Here is a 15,207-nt window from a genome sequence, read left to right as displayed (position 1 = left end):
AAAAAAAAAAAAAAAAAAAAAGTGGGAGTCCCAATATAGGAGCCCATTTAAGCTGTGGTGGACCAGGGTCATTAGAGACTACTCTGCACCCAGAGCAATACTGGGGTCTCACTTTTTGAAAATGGGTTTCAGATCTTCCAGAGCTTCACAGGAATGCTTTTCTTCTTTTGGGGGTCCTTTCCCTCAGTTCAGGTGGGGCTGGCTTCATCCTAGAAATGTGAATGCAGCTATCCCTGCCACCTTTACTGCAGTGGGTATGGCAAGGATCACTGAGAAGGGGCCTTTCCCTTTCCCTTTTGGTTTTAATATGTCCGTAGGAGTCCTTTCTTTTCAAGTTTTGTTTGTTTGGGTTTTTTTGGTTGCATTTTTTGTTTGTTTGTTTGTTTTTTGTACTGGGGAATCGAACTCAGGTGATCAAACTCAGGTCCTTGCACTTGCAAGGCAGGTGGCGGAACCACTGAGCTAAATCCCCAGCCCCTATTTGTTTGTTTTTTGAGTGTGTTTTTGTTTTTGTTTCTTTGGTACCAGGGATCAAACTCAGGTCCTTGTGCTTTGTGCTTACAAGGCAGGAGGTGGTACCACTGAGCTAAATCCCCAGTAAGTTGCCTTTGTTTTGTTGTGGGTTTTTTTTTGTTGTTGTTTGCTTGTTTGTTTTTGTTTTTGTTTTTGGTACCAGGGCTCAAACTTGAGAACTTGTGCTTGCGAGGCAGGTGGCAGCACCACTGAGCTAAATCCCCGGCCTCTTTCCAGGTTGTAATGAGCACTCGGTCTCCAGGAGAGACAGTAGGTCGTCTCCCTGGCAGGATTCTGTTTCCATATAATTGGATAAACTATTGTACTCGATTCAGCTTAATAAAATACCTCTGGGTCCACTCCCATATCCAAAGAGAGAAAAGGCCTCCATATAAAAACTCAAATGGATTCATATTTAGCCCAGTTTGGGGACTATTTGGAATCTTCATAAAGGCTACTGTCAATATTCAGAACCAAGACTAAGAAGTCTCTTGGCAAAGTTGTGCCAGTTTGCGTTAGGGTCTGGTTGGCCTTCTTGACCTCTCCAAAGAACTGAGGTCTCCATGCAGGATGGAGATGACGTTTTATTTCTAAAGAGTGATTTGAGAGATACTGGAAAGTTCCTTGTCATTCTGAAGGGACTGGGGTGGTGCCAACCAGGAGATGATTTCTTTGAGGAGCACCTTAACTACTTCTCTGGCCTTTTCTGAATGGGTAAGGAAGACCTCAATTCAACCTGGAAACATGTCGGTTAGGACCAGTAACTGTTTAAATTCTCCTCATGGGGCATAAGAGCAAAGACTAATTGCCAGTGCTTTTCAGGGTATGTCTCCCTTCTCTGTTTAGATTTTAACAAAGGAGGTGGTTTGGGCTTGCCAGGGATATTGAAGGCACAGAGTGGCAAGCTTTGCTAACCTGTTGGTTGATCACCGCTAGTCCTGTGAAAATTCGAGTGACCATTTCCCATGCAGCATTTCTTCCTATGTGGAAAGAACATGAAGGTTTTTATAGCTTTCCATTGTGTCCCTTGAGGAAGGACCAGTTTGTTCCCCAAATAACATCAAAATTTCTTTTTAATTTCTAGTTTCCTGAGTCCCATTTATCTTCCTGGGGGGGTATAGATGGGTTTTAATGGATCTTTGGTAACCGAGAATAAGGCTAGGGTCTTGAGGGACTGTAAGGCTGCCTCTTTGCATCTCTGTGAGCCTTTTCATTTCCCAAGGAGGCTTTACACATTTTCCTTTGGTGTCCCTTACAATGAACGACAGCAACCTGCTTCTAGCAGAATAATTTCTTGTTTTATGTTTTATAGATTATTGTGAACAGGCCCTTTTCTTTCCAGATTCTACATGAGCATGTAGCACCAGAAAGGCATATTTGGAATTTGTGTAACTAATGTTTTACCTTTTCCTAATACTGTTGCCTGAGTAAGGGCTATGAGCTCTGCTTTTTGAGTGGAAGTCTCTGTGGGGAGGGGTTTGGCCTCAATAACCCATTGTGAAATGACAGCAGCATAACCTGCCCCCCCTTTTTGTGGTACTGGGGATCAAACTCAGAACCTTGTGCTTGCAATGCCAGCAGCAGAAACAATGAGCTAAATCCCTGGCCCAACCTGCCTTTTGATGTCCTTTTTTTTTTTTTTGTGGTACCAGGGATTGAACTCAGGACCTTATGCTTGTGAGGCAGGTGGTCATCGTCCTTCTTGGGCAAAGCTACTTCCATCAGATGAACCACACCTCCTCAGGATCTTGGAGGGGCAGGTCACTGATGTCCTGCCTGTCTGGGAAATCAATCTGTTCTCAGAGTGGCTAATCTCCAAGCTTGGAGGAATCAGTGAGGCAGGAATAAGAGTAGTGCGAGTCTTTATGCAAGTGTTCTACAGGTGTCTAGAAGCATGGCCTGGTACTTGGTAAACATTCCCTGTGAACCCTACCAAGTAACCTTTTGTCTCAAGAATAGCCCTGACCTGGGCCAGGAATTTAGTTCAGTGGCACTGTGCCTGCCTCATAAGCACAAGGTCCCATAAAAAAAAAAAAAAAAAAAAAAAAAAAAAAAAAAAAAAAAGAATAGCCCTGACCTGAGGAGCCAGGACTTTTGGTTTTTGTCGTAAAGTTAGTTCTGTGGTTTCTTTAGCATAGCTGTAGCTGTTACTGCCCTCAGGCAGACTGGCCACCCAGCAGCCACTTAATTTAACATTTTTGAAAAGTATGCCACTAGACAGGGTTCCCATACCAACTTTGGAGTCAAAATTCCTCTCTTTTCTGATATGAGAGGAAGAAGAGTGTTCTTAAGTCAGGTATTCCTAGTGCCAGAGCCTGAGTGAAGACATGTTTATTTCTTAAAAGGCAGAGTTAGTCATTTTTGTCCATTTTAAGGTTTCACAATCAGGACCTTTGATGGCCTCATATAAAGCCTTTGTCATTAGTCCAAACTAGGTATCCAGATTCAAGAGAAGCCAGCCATTCCCAAGAAGGAAGGAATGAAGCTGTTGTTTGGCAGCAGGCGATCTGACATCATAGATAACCTCCATCTGGTCCCTAGATAGTTGTTGTTCTGTGAGTGTAAGAATGTATCCCAAGTACTGGACTTTCTGAAGGGATATCTTAGCCTTTTACTTTGAAATTTTATATCCTTTTTTATCTGGAAAATTGAGTTTGGATAGTATTAGGGTTGGATAGCTCCCAACTTGGGTGGCAGATTAGAATATCACCTACATATACTATAGGATGGTCCCCTCTTTGTGCTCTGGGTTCCTTAAGTCCTTTCCCAGTGCCCAATCAAAAAGGTGGGAGCTATCTCTAAAATCCTGTGGGAAAACTGCTGAAGTATATTGTTATATTTCTTTGAGATGGGATTTTTTCCCATTCAAAGGCAAATGGGAACTGGGAATCTAGACAAAGAGGAATAGAAAAGAAAGCATCTCTGAGGTACAAGATGGAGAACCAATTTGTGTCTCCTGGAATTAATAATAGGGTGTACACGGGCCTGCCACTAGAGGGTGGATTGGGATTACAGCTTCATTAATGAGGCAGAGGTCTTGTACCATCTGATATTCTCCTGAAGGTTTGATTACAGGCAATATGGAAGTTTGTTTGTTTTTGAGGGAGGGTCTTGCTGTATTGTTCAGGCTGGCCCCTTGAACTCATTATGTATCCCAGGCTAGCCTAGAAATCATGGTAATCCTCCTGCCTCAGCTTCAAAGAGCTAGGATTATAGAGGTATATCACCATGCCCAGCTCTGATTGTTTTTTGTTTTGTTTTGAGACGGTCTCACTGTGTAGTTCAGGCCAGCCTTGAACTCACTATGTAGCCCAAGCTGTCCTCAAACTCAGGGTGATCCTCTTGCCTCAGCTTCCCAAGTGCTGTGATTACAGATGAGTGCCACTGTGCCCAGCTCCAGAATGAGAGTATTACAAGGGGACTGGCAAGGCTGCAGCAGGCCGTGTTTGAGAAAACTGTCTCTGAGAGGGTGGGACCATGTATGGGCCTTTTCTTTGATTGTTTTTGGTTGGGAAATTGGCTGGGGGTTTTCAGTTTTATAACTACTGGCACTGCTGAACTTGCCCTCCCACAGATTCCATAATATCAACAGCAAGATCCACCTACTGATTAATTAGGTCAGGAAGGCCTGCTCTAGTCTAAACAGGCAAAATCTGCCGTGGCCTTTTCCAGAATTGGACAAATAGCCCCAGTTTTACTAGTAAATCTCTTCCTAGAAAGGGAGTAGGACAACAAGGGACAATTAAAAACTCATGGTTGGGCTGGGGATTTAGCTCAGTGGTTCCACTGCCTGCTTCACAAGTTCAAGGTCCCGAGTTCAATCCCTGGTACCAAAAATAAATAAATAAAAACTCACGGCTGAACATCTGGCCTTCTAATTGACATGTCAAAGCAGGAGTAAAGAAGCTCTGACTCGGGCTCTTCTGAACCCCAATTATGGCTGCAGACCTAGAGGAAGGTTTTCCAGAGAAGGAAGTTAAAACAGAGTAGGCCAACCTTGTACGCAAAACGAATTGAATTTTCTTACCCACAAAGTCCAGGGTCACCTGAGGTTCCTCACAGGTGATGGAAATGCCCATGCTGATGTCCATGGCATTGCAGCTTGCCCTGGGTTCCTTTAGTCCTCTTGATCAGAGTGGGGAGGGTTTTGGCTGGCCTAGCCCCTCTCTCAGAGTAGGGACAGTCAGTCCTCCAGTGCCACAAATCAGGCACACAGGCTGCCTGACACATGGAGCAGGGTCCAGGCAGTGGCCTGGTTGCCCGGTGTCCAGTTTCCCTGCACTTAAATCATGAACTCGTTCCTTAATTGGTTCTGGGTTTTCCCTTGGAGTTGGGTGTGCTTAAAGCACTGCCCATTGCAATAACTGGCCTACCTTTTTTCTTGTTTATTCTCCTTTTCAGCCTCCTCCAGATCCCAGTTGTTGATCACAGAAAAGGCTGTGTGTCCCACAAGTGGGGCACGGGGTCCTCAGAGGGCCCATCTGAAGATTTTTTTTTTTTTGTACCCAGGATCAAATTCGGGACCTTATGCTTGCAAGGCAGGTGGCGGAACCACTGAGCTAAACCTCTGGCCCTGAAGATTTTTTTAACTTGTGCTGAACCTCTGGGGCTGATTGACTAATGCAATGCCATCCTGTCAGTGCCTGTCCTTCTTAGGAAGATGGATCTAAGTTTATATATTTACGGAAAGCTTCTACTAATTGGCTATGAAAGACAGCTGAATTTTCCTCTTTGCCTTGTATAACTTCTCAGCTTTTGTACTTAACAGGTTTTTGTTTTGGTTTTGGTTTGGTTTTTTGAGACATGGTCTCACTGCATAGCCCAGGCTGGCCTTGAGCTCACAGCAATCTTCTTGCCTCAGCTTCTGAGTGCTGGGATTACACCTTGCCCAGCCCATTTAACAGGTTTGCTTTGGTTTGGGTCCAGGAATTGAACTCGGGACCTTGCATTTGTGAGGCAGGTAGCAGAACCACTGAGCTAAACCCCCAGCCCGAATTAACAGTTACATGCATCATTTCGTTACTATTACAAGAGCGATCATCATTGTAGCCTTGCCTAGCCCATCCTCAGTATTACAGTCCTACGTTGGTTCTGTTGGAGGGACAGTAACCTTTCCAGGGCAGTTCCCTTCTCTCTCTGCAGCACAGTGTGTATCTGCATTATCTCCTACCCTCATCTAGGATTGTGTTTTTCATCTGGGGTAAAGGAACAGGTCAAGACAAATTGGACATCTTGCCGTGACTGGCAAAAAGCAGAGGTCAAACCTACTAGGATATTCTGAAATCTGGCCTAGATGTTCTCTGCATTGTTGGCTGCCACTGAAAAAGGAATTTGACTGGAGTAGTGCCCTCTACTCCTGGGTCTCTCTTAGAAGAGCTGAGAGATAGAACTCCACTCTGAGTGTCCTATAGGGTAAAGATTGTCTGGGGAGTGTGAGGAGGGGTTGGGGAGCACTGGGTTGCTCTGGGATTAGGCACTGATGGAGTTTTGAGTCACTTCTGGTTTCTCATATTGGGGAGACCTCTATTTCCCTGAGAGACAGATATCATCAATGATATCCATATCCTCTTCAGGAGCCCTTTAAATTCCATGTCTTCTTTTGGTTTTTGAGACAGGGTCTCAATATGTAGTTCAGGCTGGTCTTGAACTACTATGTCGTCCAGGCTAGTGATCTTCCTGCCTCAGCTTTCTGAGTGCTGGGATTACAGGTGTGTATCATCATGCCCCGTGGTACCATGTCTCCTGGGGCTTACAGAGGGTTTCTGATAAGAGCCATACAAGCCTGAACAAAAGGGTTTGCAGACCACTTTCCTTGCCTTGCAGGAAAGATCTAACTGAAGATTAGTACAGTAATGTAACCTGCCATTCTGTTCCCATCTCTCACCATTTCCTAGTTCATACTGGATCCAAACAGTATTGCAATAGAAGATTAGGTGGGTTTTTTTTCCCCAGATTGTCAAGGTCAAATTGTTTCATTGTTAAGGATACAGCCTAATGGTGAGGGTGAGGATAGTGGGATCTGCAGGTGTTTTCCATAGTGCTTCCTGGGGTCTGGGGGCAGAAGACTAGGGCTGGGGTCCTTTGGAGGATGGAGACCTGTTGGGCTGAGGTGTCCCCCATAAAACTCAACGTGCACACCAGACATCTCTGGCTAAGTGAGTGGCCCCAGTGCCTTCTTCTTCTTCTTCTTCTGTAGGCTGTAGCCCACTACAACTCTTCAAAGACCAGGGCTCCATTTAACTCCTTGAGCAACCGTATCTCTTGGGCCAGGGATTTAGCTCAGTGGCACTGCACCTGCCTTGCAAACACAAGATCCTGAGTTTGATCCTCAGTTAGTACTGGAAAAAACAAAAACAAAGAGTATCTCTCTTATTTATCCTGATGATAAAAGATTTTGTTTTTTGTTTTTTTAAAGGGTGACAAAGTTTATATGAAAAAGTAAAAATGAAGAGTGAGGGAGAAACTGGCTCTACAGAGTAAGCTTGGGCCAAGTAAAAGAGAAAAAAGCAAGATCAAGTACCTCCCGAAGGACAGAGGGTGGGCTATCACGAGGAAAGCCATGATAACCTGGTGATTATTTTTAAAGGCAATAGAGATGAAAGCGTATTTTTCAGCTTTTAAGAAAAAAGCCTTGGAAACTTCCAAGTAAATGTGTTATCTATTGATGAAAATATTCCAGCTCTATTTCCACATACTCACAGCTGGCCGGGTTGACCTTCACTGTCTGTTCCCCTTTTTAGCTCTGGCCCTCACGCACAAGTTTCTAAATTACCTGAATTTCTGTTGAAAGAAACAGGGAGGGGAGCTACCCAGATTTAGAAGGGAAGAGACAAGGAGGCCCATATGTTCTCTGATAGTGGAGACCATGGCTCAAATCTCCAAGGGTGAGATGTTCTGGTGTCCGTGAGGACAACTGGGAAACACGGCAGAAAGGTGAACTGAAATGGTTCCCCGAGGTTTCAGGAAACGGGACCCCGAAGCAAGTGACTAAGGATAGCTGGAGATAAAAGTCCGTCGGGGGTAAAAGCACGAATGAGACTTTGATCATGGTGAACCAGCCAGGGTAGGTGGCTACTCAAGTAGGAGACCAAGTTACTAATAGCTATTTTCCACAAAAGAATGAGAAAGCTGAATAAAGTATTGGGAAGAACAAAAGTATGAGAGGAAAGGAGACATATCAAGCCTTAGGTTACACACACATAGAACCTGCATGATGCGTTAGTTTTTTTTGCACACAGCAGAGCTAAAATGGTCCATTTTGTGACTGGGTTATCCCTGGCAGCTCTTGCTGTCTGACTCTTGCCCACAATGAGTCACCACCACACAACAAAAGGGAAAGAAGAGAAAGGGGAAAACAAAACAAAACAAAAAAACACCTTTCCCCAAAGTGTGGGGGGGGCAGTCTTCCCTCTTGGCTGGCTCGCCGAGAATATGTTACCAGATGATGGGTCCTGGGGAATTCTTTCCAGGGTCTTCGTATCCTGAACAAATAACTGGACAAGACCCACAATGTAGTGGAGATGTACTGAAGGTGGAAGAGTGAGAGCAGGCCTGTGAAGAGACTCAAATGGCCATGATGGTAGGGAAAGGGGCCTTTGGTATCTGGGCTATTTGGATTGGCTTCCCCCTTGTGCAAACAAGGCATTGGTACAGTTGTCCTATCAAAAACTCACTTGTTCTGGCACCAAATAAAGACTTCCTTTAATCAGATGCATATGAAGAATTGAAAATAGCACTTTTTGGGCTGGGGATTTAGCTCAGTGATTCTGCCACCTGCCTCACAAGTTCAAGGACCTGAGTTCGATCCCCATTACTGCCCCCCCTCAAAAAAAGTACTTTTCTGATTGGTTCCATGAAGAGTTCTCAGGAACTGTCATCACCCTGGAGCCAGGGTTCTACACATGTGTCCTGGGTCTCACGACTTTGGGAGATGCCATCCAATTGTTTGCTTTTGCCCCAGCCCTAATCTCCTACCTCAGGACATTTATGGAAATCAATGAAAATGAAAAAAAAATTAATAAAATAAAAATTATTTCCCTTACTAGGATGGCCTCAAAGCCATGAGCAAAAAACATAAAACAAGGAGAGGAAAAGCTAAAGCCAACACAGGACGTACCTACAGGATTTACCATCAGATGATCATTGATTTCACTGCTTTTTCAAAAGAATTTTAAGGGTCAGAGATTTAGTTCAGTGGTTCCACTGCCTGTTTCATAAGTGCAAGGTCCTGAGTTTGATCCCTGGTACCAAAACAATAAATAAATAAATGAGCTTTAAGGACTGGTAGTTTTCCCACTAGAACAAAATACAGTGGTACCTGGAACTTTTATGATCTGGGGGAAAGATGGTTGTGTTTGTTTCTCATCTAATGAGGAGTTTGTGAACAGAAGCAAACTTTTGCCAAACACATTCGTGAATCGTCATTACACCACATGCTTCAGTCTTCAGAACACCAGACTCCTTTCAATTTGTCTTTGCTTCATATAAAAGCTTACCTATCTCCAAAGGGCTGGAGAATGGAAATGATATGGCAAGGGAGAAAAGTTATTATGGATGTTCACTTTTCTCCTAGACAGTCTGGTTCGCACGTATTTTACACGTTACATTGAGAGTTTGGTGAGATTTGTGTTTTGCAGGGCTGGGGACGAAACCCAGGGCTCCACGCATGGTAGGCAAGTGCTGTACCAGTCAGCTCCACCCTTGGGCCTCTGGTGTCTTTCTGAACACATTGGCAAGGTTTTACCTTAATACCCAATTGTGAAGTCCACTTTCATGTGACAGCTAAATTTACTTCCTTATATTTACACCTCAGCCAGTGGAATGAATGCTTCGTTTTTATTTTGATACTTAGAGGTTGCAATTTCTCCTCCTTCCTGTTCTTTAGTACTGGGGATTGAACCCAGGGCCTCCTACAGAGCTACATCCTTAGCCCCCATTTGGGGGCGTACTGAGGATGAACTTGGGCCCTTGTACTTGAGAGGCAGGCGGTGGCACCCCAGACCCTTAGCCCTTTTTATTTTGAGACAAACAAGGTCTCACTAACTCACTACGTTGCCCAGACGGGGCTCAAACTTACCATCCTCCTGCCTCAGCCTCCCAATGCTGAGATTCCAGGTATGCACCATCACACCTGGCCAGTGATTTCTTTTTTACCCACATTAGGCGCTTTGATAGCTCCAAAAGTACATCTATTTTTTTCTTTAGCAAAATCTGACACTCATTCCTCACTATGTGTTTACTCGTGTTTGGAAAGAGAAAGCAGAACTACAGTACTTGGAATCTAGATTATTTAGGAAGCCATTGTTTTCTCACTGAAAAAACCCCTCACCCTTCAAGTGAATGCACTTTGAATACAGAATTTATAAAACAAACGAAGGACTCCAGAGGTGTGAGTTGGCTGTCATGTGTTCAGATGTGGGCACAGTACAAAAGCATAAAACAGCCAGGCGTGGTGACACACGCCTGTAATCCCAGCACTAGGGAGGCTGAGGCAGGAGGTTTGCTGTGAGTTCAAGATCAGCCTGAACTACATAGTGAGTTCCAGGTCAGTTTCAACTACATATTGAGACCCTGTCGCAAAAAACAAAAACAAACAAAAAACAAAATCATAAAAGTCACTCGATGGGCTCACAATGGGCCTCCCCCATACCCAGCAAAGGGTGTGGGGCTGGCAGGCATCGGCTATCTTGCACACCCACTTGGGTCTCAATGTCTGGGTGTCTGTTGGTGGTGGACGGGTTGGGGGTGCCATGTGAGAATGAACACGGGTGCTCCAGCTAAACCAGTCTGTGACTTATTTTATGACCCTTGGAGCGTGCACCTTAAAAATCAGCCCTTTTGGGGCCGGGATGTAGCTCAGTGGTGCCACCGCCTGCCTTGAGTTTGAATTAGCCCTTTTTTTTTTCTGCACTTTGTATTTTTAAAAGAAAGAAGGAACAGTGAAAATATTCCCTTGCACGGATGCACTCTGATCTACGGGCATCACCTTTGAGGTAAAGGTGTTGTCCACAGCTGAGCCTGCACAGGTGACACCAGAGAGACCCACGCGTGGCAGGGTCTAAGCAGGACAGTTCAGAGTCCCGCCAACAGAACAGTCCCAGCTACCAGAGTGAATGCCACTCTTGTCCCGCGTTAAGTATTCTCACGTCTCATCCAATCGCACCACAGCTCTACGAAGTCAGATGTACACCCACTCTTCAGATGAGTTGACCGAGGCTCTGTGAGGCGTGAGCTCTTCTGCCTGGAGCCCCCGCAAAGTGCTGACCTGGGCCTTGTATTCCAGACGAAGATGCATGTCTTTGTGAACCTCACTTCCCTCCACTGATCGGAAACGGGACCTTTACCATCCAACTCCCACTTCTGTCTTTTCAGACGTGTGTGGTGACATCAGTTTGTGCACAGAGGACCCAAGCTGCAGACACCGGGTTACAGGCCCCCGTGACACAGCACCGGGGCTGCTGGTGTGCTTTAGCTGAACCGTCGTCCCTGGGTCAGCCCGGTGCAGGTCAGACCTACAAAGGTCACCTCACGCATCCCAGGGGCGTCCACGTCCTGCCAGCAGCTCTGAAAACCCTGATTTAAGAGGGGGAAAAGGTGGAAGTTTATTTATTTAGTTATTTATTTAGGGTTTTTGACACCATGTAGCCCAGGCCAGCCTCGAACTCATGGTGATTCTCAGCTCAGCCTCCCGATGGCTGAGATTACTGGCGTGGACCACGAGAATGGGTAAAGTTCATTTTTACCAGTTGACGTGAAAGGTAAAATCTGTGTGAGATTACTTTTGAGGAACACCTTCAGTTGCCCACGAAGCACCATTGGATACAGGGCCCACATAAGGTGCAAGATAGGCTAGTTTCTTGTGAAAGTGCTGTACTGATTGCTCGCCTTGTGTGTATGTGGGGAGAGGGTTTTGCCACAGGGATGAAGCCAGGGTCTCCTGCACACCAGGTCAATATTCTTACCACTGAGCCGAATCCCCAGCCTGAGGCCGTGTGTTTTCCCTGGAAAGATAACTAAGGCATGCGAACTCACAGGGCCTGTGCTGGCTTCTGCTTCTCCTTTCTGATCTGTAAAGATGCAGTAAAATGTAGGCATGAGGGTCATTCACCAAAGAGAACCAAGCTGCTCTCCCCCGGGTAACTCTGCCCAGTCACCTTCTCCATGCTGATGGTCTCCTTACGGGGAGAACACTGGTGTAGCCCTGTAACCCCAGCACTCTGGAAGGTAGCAAGAGGATCCCAAATGTGGCCCCAGCCTGGGCAACTTAGTGACTTAGATCCGATATCGAAATTAAAAGGCTCTGGGGCTTGATTCCCCAGTGCTGACTCAAGACTTAACATGAGGCATGATGAGGTCCAACGCTCAAGGCTGGCCGGAGCGAGCAATTTAGCAAAACTGCTGGGGTCTAGCTCAGCTCTACAGCACTCGCCTAGCCTAAGTGAAACCTTTGATTCCATCCCAAACACCACACACACACACATTTTACACAATAAAAGTGTTAACTGTTAATAAATCAGCTATTCCCTGTGTTTTTTGTTTTGTTTCTTTTTCCTGTCTTGGGGATCGCAGCCAGGACCTTGACAATTCGCTACATCCTGAGCCCTTTTTACTTGAGACGGATTCTCACCCAACTGCCCAGGCTGGGCTTGAATTTGTACTCGTCCTGCCTCGGCCTCTCAGAGCATCGAAATTACCAAGCACGCACCACACGGCAGGCCCAGAGATTTCCTAAGCAACACAAGACAAGACAGTGAGATGTCAATGTTTCCTCTCTACCCAGAGCCATGTACCAGTTTAGGATGGGCTGAGGTGGGGCGTAAGAAGTCCTCTGTGACCACAAACAAAAGTTCTCAGAGCCACGTATGGGGGCACACTCCTGTAACTGCCACACTCAGGAGGCTGAGCCAGGAGGATTACAAATCTGAGGACGGCCTGGCCTACACAGCAAGACCTGTCTCAAAAATAAAAAAATCTCTATGAGACCATTTAACAAAAGTTTAGCATGGATGTAACTGATGTTTATCTCTTGGCCACAGTCAGGCAAAGATTTTCAGGTTCAGAGATGAAAAGTGCCTGAAAATCAAACATACAATACACGCTTGGTGGGGGAAAAAACATTCAAAATTTATTTTCCAACAGACGGACAGCATCAGCAGGTACAACTACAGGGGTTCTCCGTAGATCATACATTCACAAGGCATTCTGAGCTTGACAGTGAGAAAGCCACTGGGGTGTTCTCGTAACAGTATACGCTTCACAGTGTAAACAGGTACTATTATTGTGTTCTCTTACAATTCCAGAAGGAAAGGCACAACTTGGCAAAAACACTTTTTTGGATCGTAAAGTCAGGTGCAATAACTAAGCAACAGAACTTGGGAGTAACAAGTCTCGATCCACGTTGCAATCGGGGACTTCGACAGCGGGAAAGACTTCTCTACCAGCAGCCGGGTCTTTTTTCTCCTTCTTAGTTAAATTGCTAGAGCAACGTTTCACCATCTGCTCAGTATTATTACATGCACAAAGGGGGATTTAAAAAAAAAAGGAATCAAAGACATCTTTGAACATCCAGCTATTCCCACCAGTTTAGCAACTCTTAGGGTTAACATGGAGCTTGGAATACTTCAGCGGTCATAAAATAGGAAAATAGAGACTATGGCTACAAAAATAAATGAGGTAGATAAATTAAAGCTTTCACACCCAGGACTTGCCTGTTCCAACTTCATAGCCTTCATGCTATACCCAAGCAGGGGGGGTAAAAGAAATCTTCATTATTTGGCTTATGCGGCACCATTAAAAAACAAAAACAAACATGCGAACTTGTGACGCAAGGTTCAATCTTCCATGAATTTCAAGAATGAAAACACGGCTCGTCAAAGCAGCCGGCACCGGCGAACCCCAAGTCACCGGAGGACTCCGGCTTGGGTGCCCGCCTCTCCTGGTGCCGGGAGGACGAAGGCATCTGTGAAGTGTGGGGCGTAGTTGGCACTCTGGGGGCTCCAGGGGAACTGTATTTAAATAAGCAGCAACACATACACCGGCTCCCTAAGGACTAGAGTCAGTCCACACAAGGGCACCTACTTAAGGTCCTAAGGTTGAAAGGATTCTGTTAATTCTGCAACCTTGTTTTGCTTTTTTAAATTACATTCAACAAAACAAAACAAAAGATGGTAAAAAGGGTTGGGGGAGCCACATCAAGCTGGCCCCTGAATAGCTGGCACATCTGTCCCATTGCCCGCAGTGAGCAGGGAAGTACACCGTACCTCACCCCCACGGGAGGCCGAGTCATCGTCCACCTCACTGTGGTTCAGTAAGTTCCAACTGGCACATTCGACACAGGTGGCAGTCTTTGCAAAGAGTCACTCTAGGTTGTACAAAGCTTTTACATATATAGTTTGTTGCAAGTAATAAAGCTACTTTGCAAGACCCGCTTCCTTCCAAAATTAAAAAAAAAAAAAAACAAAAAAAAAAAACAAAAAAAAACCTAGTCTGTTTTGGTACGAATTTTCTGGTTTTTAAAAAATTTTTTCTTTTCTTTTTTTTTTTTTGCAAAGCAGCACAGCAACAATTGTGATTGTAGGATTGGCCCCAGGTTGGGTCTCAACCGTAAACATCATTTGCATATCAGTAAGAAAACAGCAAGCAGGAGATCACCCTGCATTCCCTTAGCTGACTGCGATCTTGTTCTCTTCCAGGAAGTGAGGGAACTGGTGTTTGGCAACACTGTCAGTAACACCCGGTTTTTCTGCCTCGGCGCTGACCCCAGACTGGGAGCCGTCCATCTTGGAGATGGAGGCGTTACTCACGACGGAGCTGGCCCCCAGGGACACGGGCAGGGTGGGGATCCCGCCGCCCTGGATCACAGAGATCTCGTTGGTCTTCATGGCCAGGCCGCCGTGCAGCATGCTGCTGTACTGGCTCCACACCACTGGGTCCACGCTCACCGAGGGCGACAGGATCTCCTTGGGAAACATTTCCGGCACCCGCTTTCCATCCGTCCCCAGCAGGGCCATGGTGTTCTCGATGGCCAGCTTCCTACCACGGCGGGCAGAGTTGTTGTTAGCCCCGTGGGTCATGTAGTGGACCTGCCAGGAGGGACAGGGAGATTTGGATCAGGTGGAGGAGATGCCACGGATTATCTGCATGAATCTGCAGAGGTGTGGTCCCATCCAAACAGGGTCTTGGCATACATTTGTATTTAGAAATTAGATTATGAAGAAAAAGAAAGAAAGAAAAGAGAAAAATTTCAGGTATCTGGTCCGGGGGAGGGGAAGAAAAATACCGGAGGGCCTAGCACTATGTGCACACCTTTGTGGACACCTGCTCCCTGCTGGTCATTGTCTCAAATATCAGCGCTAATATTTACAGGTACACAAACGTCTTCGGGTAATGGGATAGTGCAGCGCTTCACACACACCTGAGTAGGAGGACAAAGGCGAACACTGAGCAAGACAAAGATTGTACCGATGTCCAATTCCTGATTGTGCTACTCAGCTCCCACTCTTACAAAATGAAAAACCAGGCGAAATATACCAGAAGGTCTCTATTCTCCTTAACATGTATGCATTCATAATTACTTGGATAAAAAATTCATTTGGAGGGTCGGGGCTTTAGCTCAGTGGCTCCACCGCCTGCCTCACAAGCACAAGGTCCCGACTTCAATCCCTGTACCAAAAAAAAAAAAAAAAAAAAAAAAAA

At 45.6% G+C, this 15,207-nt stretch overlaps 1 protein-coding gene across 2 annotated transcripts in view; it reads right to left on the bottom strand.

The window, feature by feature from the left end:
- Window positions 1–14,008: 14,008 nt before the first annotated feature.
- Window positions 14,009–15,207, bottom strand: part of Sall4 (spalt like transcription factor 4) — a 24,863-nt gene continuing 23,664 nt past the window's right edge. For both annotated transcript variants that reach the window (XM_010618203.1, XM_010618204.1), the window contains exon 4: window positions 14,009–14,594. In XM_010618203.1, coding sequence (XP_010616505.1) covers window positions 14,175–14,594 — 420 coding nt within the window. In that variant the 3' untranslated portion in view covers window positions 14,009–14,174. The remainder of the gene's footprint in view (window positions 14,595–15,207) is intronic.

The sequence above is a fragment of the Fukomys damarensis genome, unplaced genomic scaffold, assembly GCF_012274545.1.
Source record: "Fukomys damarensis isolate Sample0158 unplaced genomic scaffold, DMR_v1.0_HiC HiC_scaffold_22, whole genome shotgun sequence".
Taxonomy (NCBI): Eukaryota; Metazoa; Chordata; class Mammalia; order Rodentia; family Bathyergidae; genus Fukomys; species Fukomys damarensis.
Note: the sequence above shows the minus strand (reverse complement) of the source record. Positions and strands in the feature narration are given on the sequence as shown.